Raw genomic sequence first — 16,108 nt, forward strand, 5'->3', positions numbered from 1 at the left:
AAAAAATTTATAGAATAATTGACCATAACAAGATTAAAAGGTTTGAATGCCAAAAATACAATGTTTGTATCATCATTTTTTTGTTGCAGAGATATCTTTCTAAAAATCAGATAGCATCAAGCCAAAGGATAATGAGGCTTACTAGACATTTAGCTGGAATGAATTCTGTATAGTCATGATAATAGCATCGACACCTAGGATTTGAATTTATTCACCAGTACTAAAAGATGTCTTATTTAATTTATTTACCAATTACAATTTAAATGTTAAATCTCAGTTATTCTAAGTTTAGACATTAACATTTATATTATCATTTGATGTTTTATCACATGTTCATGAATATTCTTTTACATTTCCAAAGAAAAATAAGTACTTTTTAAATTTTGAAATCTTCCCATTCTTCATAAATGTTCCAGTCATTACAAGTTTAGACTTCAACATCTATCTTATCATTTGATGTTGCATCATATGTTTCTAACAAAATCAATAACTTTTTTATTTTTGTATCTTTCTTTTCTTCATAAAAGTAAAAGAGTTTTCTATTAAAAGTAGCTCCTCCCCAAAAGCATGTGCAATGATATTAATCAGCCACCAAGTCCAAGAAGTCTTTAGATGAACCAAGAAATCATCATAAGCAAACATAGGTCCCTGTACACAAAGTTATGTATCAATAAAAAGTAGAAAATTATATCATTCAATTTAAAAGAACTACCAACAATCTACAATTGATAGAATAACCTATGGAATTTTATCTTAAAATACACCAACACATTTTGAATTTTAGTATTTCAATACTTAGAATTGTGATATATACTTTGAAGGACAAAAAAACTCACATTTAAATGGCTTGTACATGTATCCCTTCATAGTGTCAAATTCTTCATCCATGGAAATAAAAACTTCAAGATTGCATCAACTTTAATGAAGTATTTCCTTCTCCAACTAATTTTTATGAGGATTAATGATATTACTCCACCAAAAGCTATTCCATAGGACAATCCAAATGCTATCCCATGCCATAGATAAGTAGAGCTTCTCTTTATCTTATCAATGTAAATTGGAGGAGAAGGAACAAATTTTGGCCAAGAACAATTTTTGGGTAGGGGACACCCCCATAAATAAGGATTTCCTAAATAAGAGGATTCTCCAAAGGTGGTCATATGTATTCCTTGCGGTATTCTTCCTGAAAGATTATTATTTGACAGATTTAGTGAGCCTAAAGAACTCAAATAGTCAAGCTCTGCAGGGATTTGTCCTGAAAAATGATTACTTGAAAGGTCCAATGCATCCAATTGATGCATCTCTCCAAAACTTTTTGAAATGTTTCCATTCAAATTATTCATTGAAAGGTTTAAAAGCCTTAGCCCCTTCAAATTCCCTAAATTAGAAGGAACTTCTCCCTGCAATTCATTGTTTGAGAGATCTATGCATGTGAGTGTGGAAAGAATATATGGATAGTGTCGATCAGTACCTTTTAAAGTCATATCCAATCCATCTTGATAGAATGATCGAGTAGTACCAGAAGACAATATAAAACCATTTTGAGATTCATTTGCTATTGCTTTCAAGAATGCAATTGTTTGTGGAATTTTGCCTGAGATGTGATTAGATGAAAGCAGCAAGATTTGAAGGTTCATTAACTGGCCTACCTCTAAAGGAATACTGCCTGTGAAATTGTTCCCCTTCAACACCAGCACTCTTAGCTCTGAAAGATTTCCAATCAAAGTTGGTATTTCGCCACCAAATAAATTGTTTCCCATATCAAGAACATGCAGTTTTGAACAATTTTCTAATGAAACAGGGAATGACCCATTGATATTATTCTTGTTTACAACCAATGAATATAATCCACTCAGCATACCTAATTCATTTGGTAAGCCTCCCTCCAAACTATTATTTCCCAAATTTAGGACAACAAGGGAAGAGCAATTGGACAAGCTGACAGGGATTACTCCTGTTAAGTTGTTGTTTGCAAGATTTAACATATTGAGTTTGGATGATTCGCCCAAGCTAGGAGGAATGTTGCCAGTGAACCAATTGTCGTTGAGCAGCAATATTGTCATATTAGGAGACGGCATTGATGGGATGCATCCACTCAATTTATTTCTAGACACATCTAGTTCTGCTAGTTGCATCCATGTTGAAGGATTTAAGGACAACCTTCCTTCCAAATGATTTCTTGAAAGATTCAGATAAGACAACAGAGGACTGGTTTCCCATAACCAAGAGGGAATTACTCCCACAATACTGGCGTTTGTTATTTCCAACGATTTAAGTGAAAACTGTGTTGATACCCAAGATGGAAATTGGCCGTCAATCCTACATGACTCTAAATATAGCCCAGATAAATGAAAGGATGGAATCCAGCTTGTGCTAACATTTAGTACACAGTCGGATAAATGCAAACGATATAGGCTCGTAAACTTTTGAAAGAAAGTTTCTGAAATTGACTGGTGATGGTTAAATGACAGGCGGAGTTGAACTAAAGAAGGTGGAAGTGACGAAGACGAGATGGTTTCATTGAAACGATTGCCAACAGCATTCAAGTCAGTGAGTGAGGAAAGCTGAGCAAATGAAGGGGGAATGGTCCCGCTCAGTTGGTTATTATCAATATACAACAATTCAAGTGAAGAGAGATTGCCCAAAGAATCTGGAATTTTACCGTTCAGTTGGTTATTATTAATAACCAACTCCTTAAGTGAAGAGAGATTGCCCAAAGAATCTGGAATTTTACCGTTCAGTTGGTTATTATCAATAACCAACCTCTCAAGTGAAGAGAGATTGTCCAAATAATCTGGAATTTTACCACTCCGTTGGTTATTATTAATAAACAACTCCTCAAGTGAAGACTGTTAAAAATAATGTTTATTATAGTAGCTGGGCATTTAATGCACAGTCCAGAACTTTCTACTTGCTTCTTGGAGCCTCTCTCTTTGTGCAAAATTTGAATTTAAAATTATGTAGAAATCTCTAGAGTGCTTCCTTTCTTGAAGCTTCTCAAGAACCCTCTAGAAATATGTATGAGCTCTATAAATAGAGCATTCCTCTCAGCTGTAATAACATGAAGAAACTTTATAGCTCTTTGATATGTTTGAGTTTTGCTGCTCTGTTTTTAAGCTCTGTTTTTTTTATTCTTTGTGCTGCTGTTTTTAATTCATCATGGTATCAGAGCATTTTCAGTTCTTTGGGCTGTGAATATATGATGCTTTTTGGAATGAATATATGTGTTTTTCTTGTGTGAATCTTTACATTTGCAGGCTGTAACTAAGGAGTGAACAGCAGTTTGGTTTGGGACAAAAAACTACATCAAAGGAAGGATATTGCAGCAAAAGAAAAGTTTTTTTTCTTCAACAAATTGGTGAGATTTTTTTAGTTTCAAGCTTGGGTGTTCAAGTTCTTAAATATCTTTCATTCTCATCCAAAAAAAAAAAAAGGGAGAGAATTTAACAATGGAATCACTTGGTGTGACTTTGCCTACAGTTAAATTAAATGGAAAAAATTATTATGATTGGGTATCTCATGTTGAAATCACTCTAACCCTTCAAAATTGTTATGATATTGTGACTGGTAGTGAACAAAGGCCTACGAATCCAGGAAATGATCAAGATAATTGGGATAAAAGGGACAAGAGGGCAGCAGCACTAATCAAGCTTACACTTTCAGAAGAAGTTTTTCCAGAAGTTCATAATGAGAGAAGTGGAGTCAAAGTTTGGAAGATTTTGAAAGATTTATATCAAAATTCAGGTGATGTATGGATCTTATCTCTCACAACTGAATTATACAATTTGAAATTATCAAGCTCACAAGAGATAGTCCCACATTTAAGTAAGTTAAAGGAAAAGAAAAATGAGCTTGCTTCTCTTGGAAAAGATATAGATGATAAAGATTTTGTGCAAATTATATTACAAAGTCTTCCAGGATCTTATCAATCATTTATAAGGGGTTTAGATACTGCAGATAAATTAAAAAGTATTAAATCAGAAGAATTGTGTGCTAAGTTGGTTCAAGAAGAGAAAAGACAAGTTAAAGAAAAAGAATCATTTGATGGTGAATCTCAAGCATTTGTAATGAAAGGAAAACAATATTATAAGAAGTCACAAGAAAATGAATCTAAAGAAAGAAATTGGAAGAATGAAAATAAGAGTATTTCATATATAGCTCATAATAGAAGTAAATGGAAATGTCATTATTGTGGTAAAATGGGTCATAAGGCAAATGAATGTTTCAAGAAGAAAAGAGATGTAGAAAAGAAAGTAAATAATTATCCAAAATTAGGAGATTCTAAAAGAAATGCATTTTGTGTTGCACTTAAAGAAAATAATACTTTCAAAGAAGATTGGGTTATTGATTCTGGTGCTACACAACACATGTCTCATAACGAGAATCAATTTGAATCAATAAGTGAAAATAATATAGAGAAAATATATTTGGGGGATAATAGTGCTTTAGAAGTTAAAGGGACTGGTAATGTCAAAATTGATAATGGTTTGTTCAAAAATGTGAAATTAGTCCCTGAATTAAAAACAAATCTACTTTTAGTATCTCAAATTGCAAGTCAAGGACATAAAATAGAATTCTACAATGATAAGTGCTTAATCAAGGATGTCAATGATAATTATAGAGTCATTGCAATTGGTAAAATGGAGAATGGATTATATAAATTTCAAGAATTTACTTCTAAATGTGGAGATAAACATATGTGTGCTATTGCTCAATATGATGATATGAGCAGGTTATGGCATGAGCGTTTGGGGCACATCAATTTTCAAAGTCTCAAGCTTATGGAGAAATTACAAATGGTGCATGGGCTGCCAAAGATATCATTAAGCCCTAAGGTGTGTGAAGGATGTGCAATGGGAAAACAACATGTGGAAAGTTTCCCTCAAGGTAAATCATGGAGAGCAAAAACTCCTCTACATTTAGTCCATAGTGATGTAATGGGTCCTTTCAAAACATCATCAATTGGAGGATCAAGGTATGCCCTCACTTTTATAGATGATTATAGTAGAAGAATTTGGGTGTATTTTCTACAAAAGAAAGATGAAGTGTTTCAAAAGTTTAAAGAGTTTAAAGCTTTGACTGAAAAACAAAGTGGAAAGTACTTAAAGATACTAAGAACTGATAGAGGGACTGAATACATGAATAAAGCTCTTTTAGATTTTTGTAAAGAACATGGCATTAAAAAGGAATCAACTGTCTCTTATTCACCCCAACAAAATGGTGTTGCTGAAAGGAAAAATAGAACTATAATAGAAATGGCTAGGTGCATGCTTCATTCTAGAAATCTAGAAGCTAAATTTTGGGCTGAAGCAGTTCATACTGCCGTATATATCTTGAATAGAACACCTACTAAGGCAGTCTTGAACATAACACCAGAAGAGGCATGGAGTGGAAGAAAGCCTACAGTATCTCATTTTAGAATTTTTGGTTGTAAAGCATATGCTCACATTCCTGATGAAAGGAGGAGCAAACTTGAAAGGAAAAGCGAGAAGTGCACAATGGTTGGATATAGTGAGGAATCGAAAGGATATAGGTTATACAATCCTAGAACTAATGAAATCTATATTAAAAGAAATGTATGGTTTGATGAAGATGTTAAGAATGATAATTCTTCAACATTATCTTTCTTTCCAATTTTGATTGATGAAGAAAATTCTACTTCTACCAATAGTCAAAGTCAAGGTGTGCAAACCACTACATGGGATGAGACTCAAGAAAGTGATAATGAAAATCCAAAGAAATTTAGAAGCATCAAAGAAATTTATCAAGAAGGTCCTAGATATATATTTGCTAACTATGCTCTTATGACTAAGGTGATGCAGGTTGACACTCCAAACACATATGAAGAAGCAAAAGGAAAAGAAGAATGGGAAGCAGCTATGCAAGAAGAATACAATTCTTTGATGAAGAATGGAACATGGGAACTAACAACACTTCCAAAAGGCAAAAATGTGGTTGGTTGCAAGTGGACCTATAGAACCAAATTCACATCAGATGGAGCTATTGAAAAATACAAAGCAAGGTTAGTGGCTAAAGGTTTCTCACAAGAAGAAGGTATAGACTATACTGAAACCTTTGCTCCAGTAGCTAAGATGACTTCCATTCGTACAATAGTTGCTTTAGCTGCAAAGTTTGGTTGGAAAATTTTTCAAATGGATGTAAAAAGTGCATTTTTGCATGGTGACTTAAAAGAAGAAATTTATATGCAACAACCACCAGGATTTATTAAGTATGGAGAAGAGAATTTGGTGTGTAGATTAAGAAAATCACTCTATGGTCTCAAACAAGCACCAAGGGCATTGGTACTCAAAAATTAATAAGTACTTCCTAGAAGTTGGATTTAAAAGAAGTAATGCTGATCTAGATGTGTATGTAAAATATTGTGATAATAAGGTTGTTATCATTGTATTGTATGTGGATGACTTGATTATTACAGGAAATCACGCACATGATATTGAGATAACTAAAAATCAACTCAAACAAGCTTTCGAAATAACTGATTTAGGACTAATGCACTATTTTTTGGGTATGCAAGTATGGCAAGAAGAAGGAAGAATCATGCTCTCTCAAACTAAATATGCTCTTGATGTACTTAAAAAATTCAATATGAGTGATTGTAAACCATGTAATACACCATGTGAAATAGGAGTAAAGTTAGGTGCTAACTCTACTCAAAAGAAAGTGGATGGAAAATTATATAGGCAGCTTGTTGGAAATCTTTTGTATCTTACTATAACTAGACCAGATATTGCATATGCAGTTGGTATTGTATCGAGATACATGGCAGATCCACACATTGAACACTGGAAAGCGGCTAAAAGAATATTAAGATATATTAAGGGTACTTACCAGCTTGGCATTGAATACAAATATGGAGGAGAACCTACTTTAGTTGGATATACAGATTCTGATTATGCAGGTGACATTGATGATAGAAAGTCAACTTCAGGATATATCTTCCATCTTGGATCGGGACCGATTTCGTGGAGTAGCAAGAAGCAATCAACAGTGTCACTCTCATCTACAGAAGCTGAATATATTGGTTTATCAAAGGCGTCTCAAGAAGCATTATGGCTTAGGAGGTTACTTGAAGAATTGCATCATCCACAAGACTCTCCAACAACAATATTCTGTGATAATCAAAGTACTATCAAGCTAGCAAAAAATCCGGTATATCATGCAAGGTCCAAGCATATAGAAGTGCATCATCATTTTGTTCGAGATCTAATTGAAAGACAAGAGGTGGAGCTTCAATTTTGCGGAACAGAAGATCAACTTGCTAATATATTTACAAAAGCATTGTCTATCGTAAAATCTACGAAATTTAGAGATCTATTGCAGCTCAAAGATGTTCCTACTCTCTCCAAATAAACATTATGGGGGGGTGTTAAAAATAATGTTTATTATAGTAGCTGGGCATTTAATGCACAGTCCAGAACTTTCTACTTGCTTCTTGGAGCCTCTCTCTTTGTGCAAAATTTGAATTTAAAATTATGTAGAAATCTCTAGAGTGCTTCCTTTCTTGAAGCTTCTCAAGAACCCTCTAGAAATATGTATGAGCTCTATAAATAGAGCATTCCTCTCAGCTGTAATAACATGAAGAAACTTTATAGCTCTTTGATATGTTTGAGTTTTGCTGCTCTGTTTTTAAGCTCTGTTTTTCTTATTCTTTGTGCTGCTGTTTTTAATTCATCAAAGACAGATTGCCCAAAGAATCTGGAATTTTACCGCTCAGTTGGTTATAAATAATAACCAACTCCTCAAGCGAAGAGAGATTGCCCAAAGAATCTGGAATTTTACCGCTCAGTTGGTTATCATTAATAACCAACCCCTCAAGTGAAGACAGATTGCCCAAAGAATCTGGAATTTTACCCCTCAGCTGATTGTAATAGAGATATAGATACGTCAACAAAGAGAGATTTCCAAGAGAAGCCGGTATGGTTCCACCAAGTCGGTTCCTATAAAGGGCAAGGTATGTTAAAGAAGAAAGATTGGCAAGGCAAGAAGGTATGCTCCCATTGAAGTCATTCCCTGACAGATCAAGAAGTGTAAGCCGGGTGAGAGAGCAAATGGATGAGGAAATTTTACCGCTCAGCTGATTGTCACCAAGGTATAAATTCTTCAACAAAGAGAGACTTCCAAGAGAAGCCGGTATGGTTCCACCAATTCGGTTGCTATGAAGGTCAAGCTCAGTTAAAGAAGAAAGATTGGCAAGGCAGGAAGGTATGCTCCCATTGAAGTCATTCCCTGACAGATCAAGAAGTGTAAGCCGGGTGAGAGAGCAAATGGATGAGGGAATATAAGAGAAAGGGATTCCACTAAAGCCATGAAAAGAGAGAGATTCAATATAAGAGAGATTGCCAAGGCAGGAAGGTATGCTTCCATTGAACTGACTCACTGAAAGATGTAGATGTGTAAGACGGGGGAGCAAGCAAATGGAGGGAGGAATCATCCCACTTAAGACACTTGCATATATATATAAAGAGTCAATATAAGATAGGTTTCCCAAACAGGGAGGAATGGACGTAGTACCTGATACTCCAGATATGTGTAGTGATGTGAGAAAGCGAAGTTGGCAGAGGCTCTCAGATATCACACCTTGGAAAGAGTAGTCAGAAGATGATGCATCAACAGAGACGACGTGGTTGGTGTGATTGTCGCAGGAGATGCCAGTCCAGTTGGTGCAGCAGTCAGTTCCATTCACCCACGAACTCAGAGCGCCCTCGGTGTCATTCAGACCCGCTTTGAAGCGGAGCAGAGCATGGGATTCGTGGGGAGGGCATCTGTTGGGCATCAATCGATGGGAAACAGTAGAGTAGCAGAAGAAGAAGAGAAGAAAGATTACAATACAGAGATTGCACGTAAAAGGGATGGCCATTGGGAAATGTGGAAAGCAGGGCACAAAGGAATTGCATTTCTTTTCTGGGCGTGCTCTTCTTAACAGCGTCCAGGTCAACAGGTCAATGACCAATATTTACAATGTTTATGATTTAATAGTTTTATTTTCAAAGCTCGCCACTTCATTTGTCATTCTATGAACAGCATATTTTGACTCCAGCAGATAAGTAACAGTCATCTTAATAAAATTACTTCTTTCAATTAAACTTTTATTTCATTCTATCAATTAAGCTTTTTTCATTCTATTTTCCGCAGAATCTGTAATATATCTGATTAGTTTGCTTAAAATTTTGGCTTAATGAAAAGATAAAAGTCGGAGTTTTTTTGTTCCCTTAGTTTTCGACACAACACCAGCCAAACATTTTTATGTTGTTGACTTCTGAACATTGATAAGATCAACGATAAGATCGGCCTTTCCTATAAACACTGTTAACCACATAAATTATAAACCAGCCACACATTTCTGTGTTGTTGATGTTGACTGATGTACCGGTATCTAGTGTTTGGTTTTTCGTCAGTCAATTTTCCACAACGTACATTAAGGATAAGATCGACCGTTCCTATTTTCCCCAAAATATCAGATTTTGTAGGTGGGATGTTCACGGCAGTGACCGAACTTTCCAGCAGCTTTTGATTTTTCTTGAAGTGACGACATCATATAGTTTGCCTCGCACTCTACGCAACTTAATCTCTCATCAAATTTAGATGCCATTCAAAATGTCATCTTACCCTCCAGTTGTAAGCTACTTTCGAATATTAGAGTCGATAATTTTCCGGGATGATCTATCCATGCTAGGTTTATAAGTTTGATTTATTTTTCATCTCTTCATCAATACAAAGGGTTTAGTGCTATTATGATTGATTTTAATTTTAATTTTTACTTCCCAATAGGTGCATCGTGGGACATCAGTTGTAATTACTACAATTACAACTGTGATTTTAATCCTGTCCACCTAATACTACAATTTTATATGTTCACTTAACTGCCCGTACACTCCACCCTTAGCTTTTTTTTCGGTCAATTTTTTTGGGAAACTATGATAAAATCACTTTTTCTTCTCACAACTATTGAAATTAGGGGAAATGATCTAGTAGCTGTTTAGGGTGCACCTACAATTCCTAATCGGTATATGAAAATAATAAACTTTTGATTTTTCCACAGTTATGGAACTCTTTGTAGAACTCGTAGAGTGCGAGGTGGTCTATAAGTGTCATTTTAAAACATTTGCCCAATACCTGCCACTAAGACCCCCAATAGCCATTATAGTATTTATTGCACAAATGAAAATAAGTCATGATTATTTGTTTTTGCATGTTCATGTGTAGGTACCAAGTTCTTTTGGGCAGTAGGGGGGGAAGATCTTCAACAGTTAACATGGCAGAATTGCGTACATGAGCGACAACTAGTTCAATTCCCCTAGTTTGTACAAATTGTTTCAAATTTTTGTTTCCCCTCTTGGCTTGATACCAATTGACAACCACTATCCAACCACGAAATTAGAGTGTCTATGGATGTATAACCCCATGCCTATCATAAATATCAATTCTTATTGTTTAGAAATCAATTGAATTGATGTATAGTTTGAAAAGAATATAAGATTAATATGTAAGAGATATTTTCCACAACATCTAAAAACAATACAAATGAGTGTGCATGAAGGGATGGCCATTTTAGAGGAGGATTCAACAGGCAATGATCAATGCATGACCCCATTAAATATAATTTTGTGACACGACCATTTGGGATAAGTGAATTGTGGCTATCAAGGTTTGGCTCAAAGATGGTTTCACATTGCACAAACGAATGTCAAATTTTTGTTTTCCTTTGACATACCATGCAACACCATTTGTTCCAACATTTTCCCCATTTCCAAAGGCTGGCCTCCATGGATGCCAACTTCCTAAAAAATAGATCTGCACTAGTTCAAATTTTATAGGAAGATGTTTTTTAATGAATAGTCCCTTCTCTATTAGATTAAAATATTAAAGTTACATATTGGGCCAGGGCATACAAATCACTCACCCTGCAAGAGTCCACTAGGGCCGGATACAAAAGGCTAGAGCAATAAATTTTGGTAATTTTTTTAAAAATTTGATGAGAATAAAATATATGATTTTTTGACAAGTTGCTAAATTTTTTAGTAGGTAGGGCTATCTCTAGTGCCACCCTATTTTCACTCATTCAAAATAATAGACCTAAAAAAGTGGGGATAAAATTCCAATGGAAACTCTTGGACCTTAAAAATAGACCTATACCCCCTTATGGACCCTACCTAAACAAAATATTGATAACTAAGTAGTGGTAAAAAAACAAAAATAATTATTATTTCTTAATGAGTTGTAGTTATAATTGTTATATATTTTTATATATTTGATTTTTAGTATAGACAAGGAACTAATGTTTCCAATTGCTTCAATCTAATTAATTGTTTAGTTAAAAAATAGTGAAATTCCAAATATTGAAATTGTTGGCCCCATTAAAAAATCATGAAGTTTCTTTGAAATTGTCAGTCCATGTGGTATATAAATGACAAGAGGCAAGATGAAAATTAATCTTAGTCCATGTGGTATATAAATGACAAGAGGCAAGATGACAATTAATCTTGCTTGCCAAAATGCGTCAATTTATCCTATAGTTTGTAGTGCATAAATATTTTTTATTATATTTATATTTCATTTTATTATTTTCTCATTGGTTCATGTGCATTTTGCTAGGGGTTTTAGTTTTTTCTATTAAGAAATTAAGGAAAAAAAATTCCAGCGAGTCAACAAAGGGCAATTTAAAAATATGAACACTATCTAATATTTTTTTATTGGCTAGGCTACGATTGGAAAGACATAGACACAAGGACAATGTAAGATTACTTAATACTTTTTTAAATACAACATTTAATACTATAGTGTGATCTAGAGTTATTGTGAGTGAATGTGGTGGTAAAAAAACTAAATACTTTAAATTTCTTTTTGTAGTTCTAGGGAAACACACTCAAAGTGTTACAAAATTGTTCCTAAATTTCTTGTAAATTTTTCTAGACATTTTGGATTTATTCTACACTCTCCAATGATTCTCAAATTCCCTCTAATGAAAAGTGAAAAGTGATTTAAATTTTCAAATATTTGTTTTTCTTTCAGAATTGCATTTTTTGTTTGTTTTGTAGGCAACAAATTTATCAAAATTTGATGCATTATTAGAATACATTTTGGCAGATAAATTTGTGCAAGTTATTTTTTTTCCCACAATGAAGTTGTGTGTAAAGTTGTACAAATTTGTTGTTGTTAAGGGTGTCTACTACAATAGAGCTTACCTCTAGTATGTTCCCCCCATTTAGTTATGCAGTTTTTAGATGTTATGAGAAGGGAGAGGTGATTTCATTAGTTTTTCTATGATTAGAGCTCTTAAGTTGTTGGTTTTTGTTATTTGAATTTTAAAAGTGAAAATTTTATTTTTCTATTTTTGGTGGCTATTTCCTCAGTACCGCTCTAAAATTCTCTAACCAGCAGCACAACTATTACATGATGTCATAGTTGTCCCTTTTTTTTGTCATTATTATTTTTTATCTATCTATGGATTCAATGCTGAGTATGATATTTATTATTAGATATTTATTATTAGGTGTCGGATAAGTTAATATATTTTGTGATTTCTCCATTTATAAATTTCTTGTCTTTTCTAATTTAAGGCACTACATTGTATTTGTGAGCTAGAGAAAGATTCAAAGTTTGAATAATAAAGTAGTTGATTAGAAATATAAAAGGTATAGGCAATGGTCGATGGAGGATTCAATATCTAGTTAGAACATCATGGAATTAACATTAATCATCTAATGTGGAGTGTGTCATTCTTAATAGCCCAACTAAACTTCATTAAATAACTACTAACTAAATATTTCTATTTCAAGAATTCTTCTTGTATTTAACCCAATTAGGATCATGTTTATCATCTTGGTTTACTATTAAAAAGAAAGAAAATACAATACAAGATATTTTGTATCTCAAATTCGTCATATGGCTTAAATGGTGTGATATAGTGACAATCACTCTTTATTATTTCTTAGATATATTTTATCTAGAATTTGTGATGTGACTTGAATGACATAATGAAACTTGTTCCTTGTTATTTCTTTCTAGAAATCTCAAGCATGGAAGAGAAAATATTCTTAACCTAAATAAAGAATATAAGATCAACGTGGTTCTCTTCATATTTTAAGGCTAACTATTTTACTCTTTTAACATTTAAAAGGAGCAATGCAATATGTTTGGTCACCTAATTGTTGAATGTAAAAGGAGTGATAAACTCAAGGATAAAGTCTCCTCACCTAGAGTGGTGGTGGTAGAAAGTTCAAAAACTTTAGAAATTACAAACATACCATACTCTGAGGGAACACAAAACTGGTAAAAACAATGGAATTAAGTGAGTTTGAGGAACTTCAGAAGCTAAGGGAAGCTCAAATTATGGAGAAGGAGATGGTGAGGACCCCTATGGGGGAGGGTGCTAATGAGAAACCAAAGGAGATCATCATTTGTCCACCTAAAAAATGGTAATAATGGAGCATGAGGAAGGGGAGATTGTTGACATTCATTCCATGCAAATGGCCTAGCCTAGGGAAGGACAATTGAACCAGCTAAAGAAGGATGAGAAAATTAAGGAGATTGATAACTACAACATATCTTTGAGCAAGGGAAATGACTCACCATTCACAAATGGTGTAAGGAAACTTGGCAATAAAGAATATAACCATTTCCACATAACCCATAATAGATCTAACATAAACACGAAATTAAAATCCACATGCAAGAGAATAGAAAACATACCCACAAAATTGTGACACAAGATATACCTTGGAAAACCCTCATCGAGGGAAAAACCCAGCCTCCAAAAGCATCCATCACCATGTATTATTCAGCAAAAATACCATTGTCATACAACCATGGAAGCCTTCATGGCCATAGCCACAATCGAGCAAACTATGTGAACAAGCATGAATCCACACATCCCATGCCATGCTTCCAACCTTCACAAATGCTCCTTTGGCTAACCTGTCAAGCCTTGTCCCGCTCGACTCTTGCCTTTCTCACTCTTAGTCTCTCTACAACAACTACCCTTGTGGCTACTTATATAGTAGCAAGTTCCACAAAACCACCAAGTGGTATTACATAAACCATGTGCTAATACCATGTGCTACCTAACCCAATGACCCCACATTTAATATTGGGCATTTAATTCTTTTTCCCAATATTAAATAATTACATAAAATATTATCACAATGTTACAATACAACTCATCAAGAATATTCCATAGGAGTCTTTACATGTTGCACGCCCATCTAGGCACAACATTACATGATAAAATAAAATAATAAAATATAACAATATTATGCAATGTGTGCAACACCCATTATCTCAACAATCTCCCACTTGTTGTATACATTGCATAGGGTCAATCCGTAGCCACACAAAATGAACAAGAGAACAATCCCCCCAAGCACATCCACCATCATGGATCAAAATACACCAAGTCCTCTAACCTGGTATCCTCAACAAAATCAAAGTATCTAGCATCTCAAACATGAATGATCTCACCTCCTATAATGCCACTGCCACTGGACATACATAGAAGCCATCCAAAGAGAAAGCCACCAAACCTATCGCATTAGAAGATCATAAAATCCTATACCAACTAAAATCCCAAGCACAAATAACATGATCCAAAGATAATCACATCTATCCATAGTTGTCAAAATATCCATAGCTAAAATAGCACCCACAGCAAGTGCCAAACTCATCCAACTATCCATACCTTCAAAGGTATAACAAGTGTATCTCATATCACCGACATATCCAATCTGCAACCTGCAATCACAAGCCTCAAGAGCAATACCTGCCACATATATACCAAGAAGCTCCCACTGCAAAAGATAATGTCAAATCTATAACCAATGCATTCAACACATCTCAAAAAAGTGAATCCATGTAGCATCAAGGACATCCACAATACATAAACTGATATCCTGCAAGAACAACTCTCATAACAAGTCTCCAATGCTCTCCCAAGTTCTCCATAACCAATAGAGGAAAGAGAAAGAAATAACAATGCCATCTCTCACATGACATACATGAGCACAAACCAGTGATCACAATCTCCAACCAATCTCAAATCCAATGTAGACAAAACTGAACATCCAAGAAGATAACCAAACCAAAGAAACCATGCAAATCATAACCTGTATCATGTCCTTCTACACACACCTCTAGATGTAAACTGTGCAAATATGATTTCCTCCATAAAACCCCAACAAGAAGCCTCAACAACACCTAAACCATACCATATAACTAATCATGGATGTAAGCCTCTCACAAGGAGATCAAACTCATAAACCATTCCTAATCCAAGGAATATGCCCAATATAAAACCATCTCCCAAACTCAACCAACATAATAACGTGTTCACATGGAGATAACCAATGCTAAACCATCTCTCAAATGAACCCTCCAAAACTAACTCATGTGCCATAGCTCAAGATCCATATACATGAAAGATAAGCATAAATATAATGCAACTAAGAGAAACAATGGGCTATTCCTCTCAAGTAGCAAACTGCCGAGTAGACCAAGAATGGGGAATGAGAATGTTCATCAAGATACCCAAGTCTCCAACCAAGAATCATCTAAGAACAATATCCTCTCAAGTCCATACCTATAACCAATCAATCCATGCCAACTCCAAATGCAACATAGCAATATCATGAAGTATCCAGCTTATGATTAGTGTACTCAATACCAAGAAACAAAATCAAGATCAATGTCAAATTTCCAACCATGGCCTCAGGAACATAAACATGACATGATCTTACCATCTCAACTAAGGAGATAACATGCTCCATATGAACACACCATAACATGTCACAACTCTAAATGTGTATCAAGAGTATACCATGACATAATAATGAAACCATCCTCATACCAAGGATAACATGCCAAATAAAAAGCAGAAACCACACCTTTACCAAGAACCCTATGAGTCCTCAAGATGCAACCATCTCCACACACCATGAAGAAAAGCCATCTCCACATAGCAGGAAGAACCATCTTCACATACCATGAAGATAACCAAGAACTCCATGAGTCCTCAAGATCTAACCACCTTCACACACCATGAAGATAACAAGTGCACCATGCAAATGTCAAAGACGTTTTTGCAGCAACAGGGTCT

At 34.6% G+C, this 16,108-nt stretch overlaps 1 protein-coding gene across 1 annotated transcript; it reads right to left on the reverse strand.

The window, feature by feature from the left end:
• Positions 1–358: 358 nt before the first annotated feature.
• On the reverse strand, positions 359–8,893 carry LOC149529202 (uncharacterized). The gene is made up of 4 exons (XM_089811026.1): positions 7,701–8,893; position 7,541; positions 837–2,849; positions 359–648 (listed from the first exon to the last, which is right to left on the reverse strand). The coding sequence occupies exons 1-3, from the start codon at positions 8,876–8,878 to the stop codon at positions 864–866; spliced, it is 3,165 nt and encodes a 1,054-aa protein (XP_089667152.1). The 5' UTR covers positions 8,879–8,893; the 3' UTR covers positions 359–648; positions 837–863.
• Positions 8,894–16,108: the final 7,215 nt, after the last annotated feature.

Source organism: Cupressus sempervirens, chromosome 11, assembly GCF_028749045.1.
Source record: "Cupressus sempervirens isolate cs-2001-9-10 chromosome 11, ASM2874904v1, whole genome shotgun sequence".
Lineage (NCBI taxonomy): Eukaryota > Viridiplantae > Streptophyta > Pinopsida > Cupressales > Cupressaceae > Cupressus > Cupressus sempervirens.

Excerpts from the sequence above, each read along its gene's own strand:
- LOC149529202 (XM_089811026.1), bottom strand. The coding sequence starts at position 8,878 with ATGGCCATCCCTTTTACGTGCAATCTCTGTATTGTAATCTTTCTTCTC.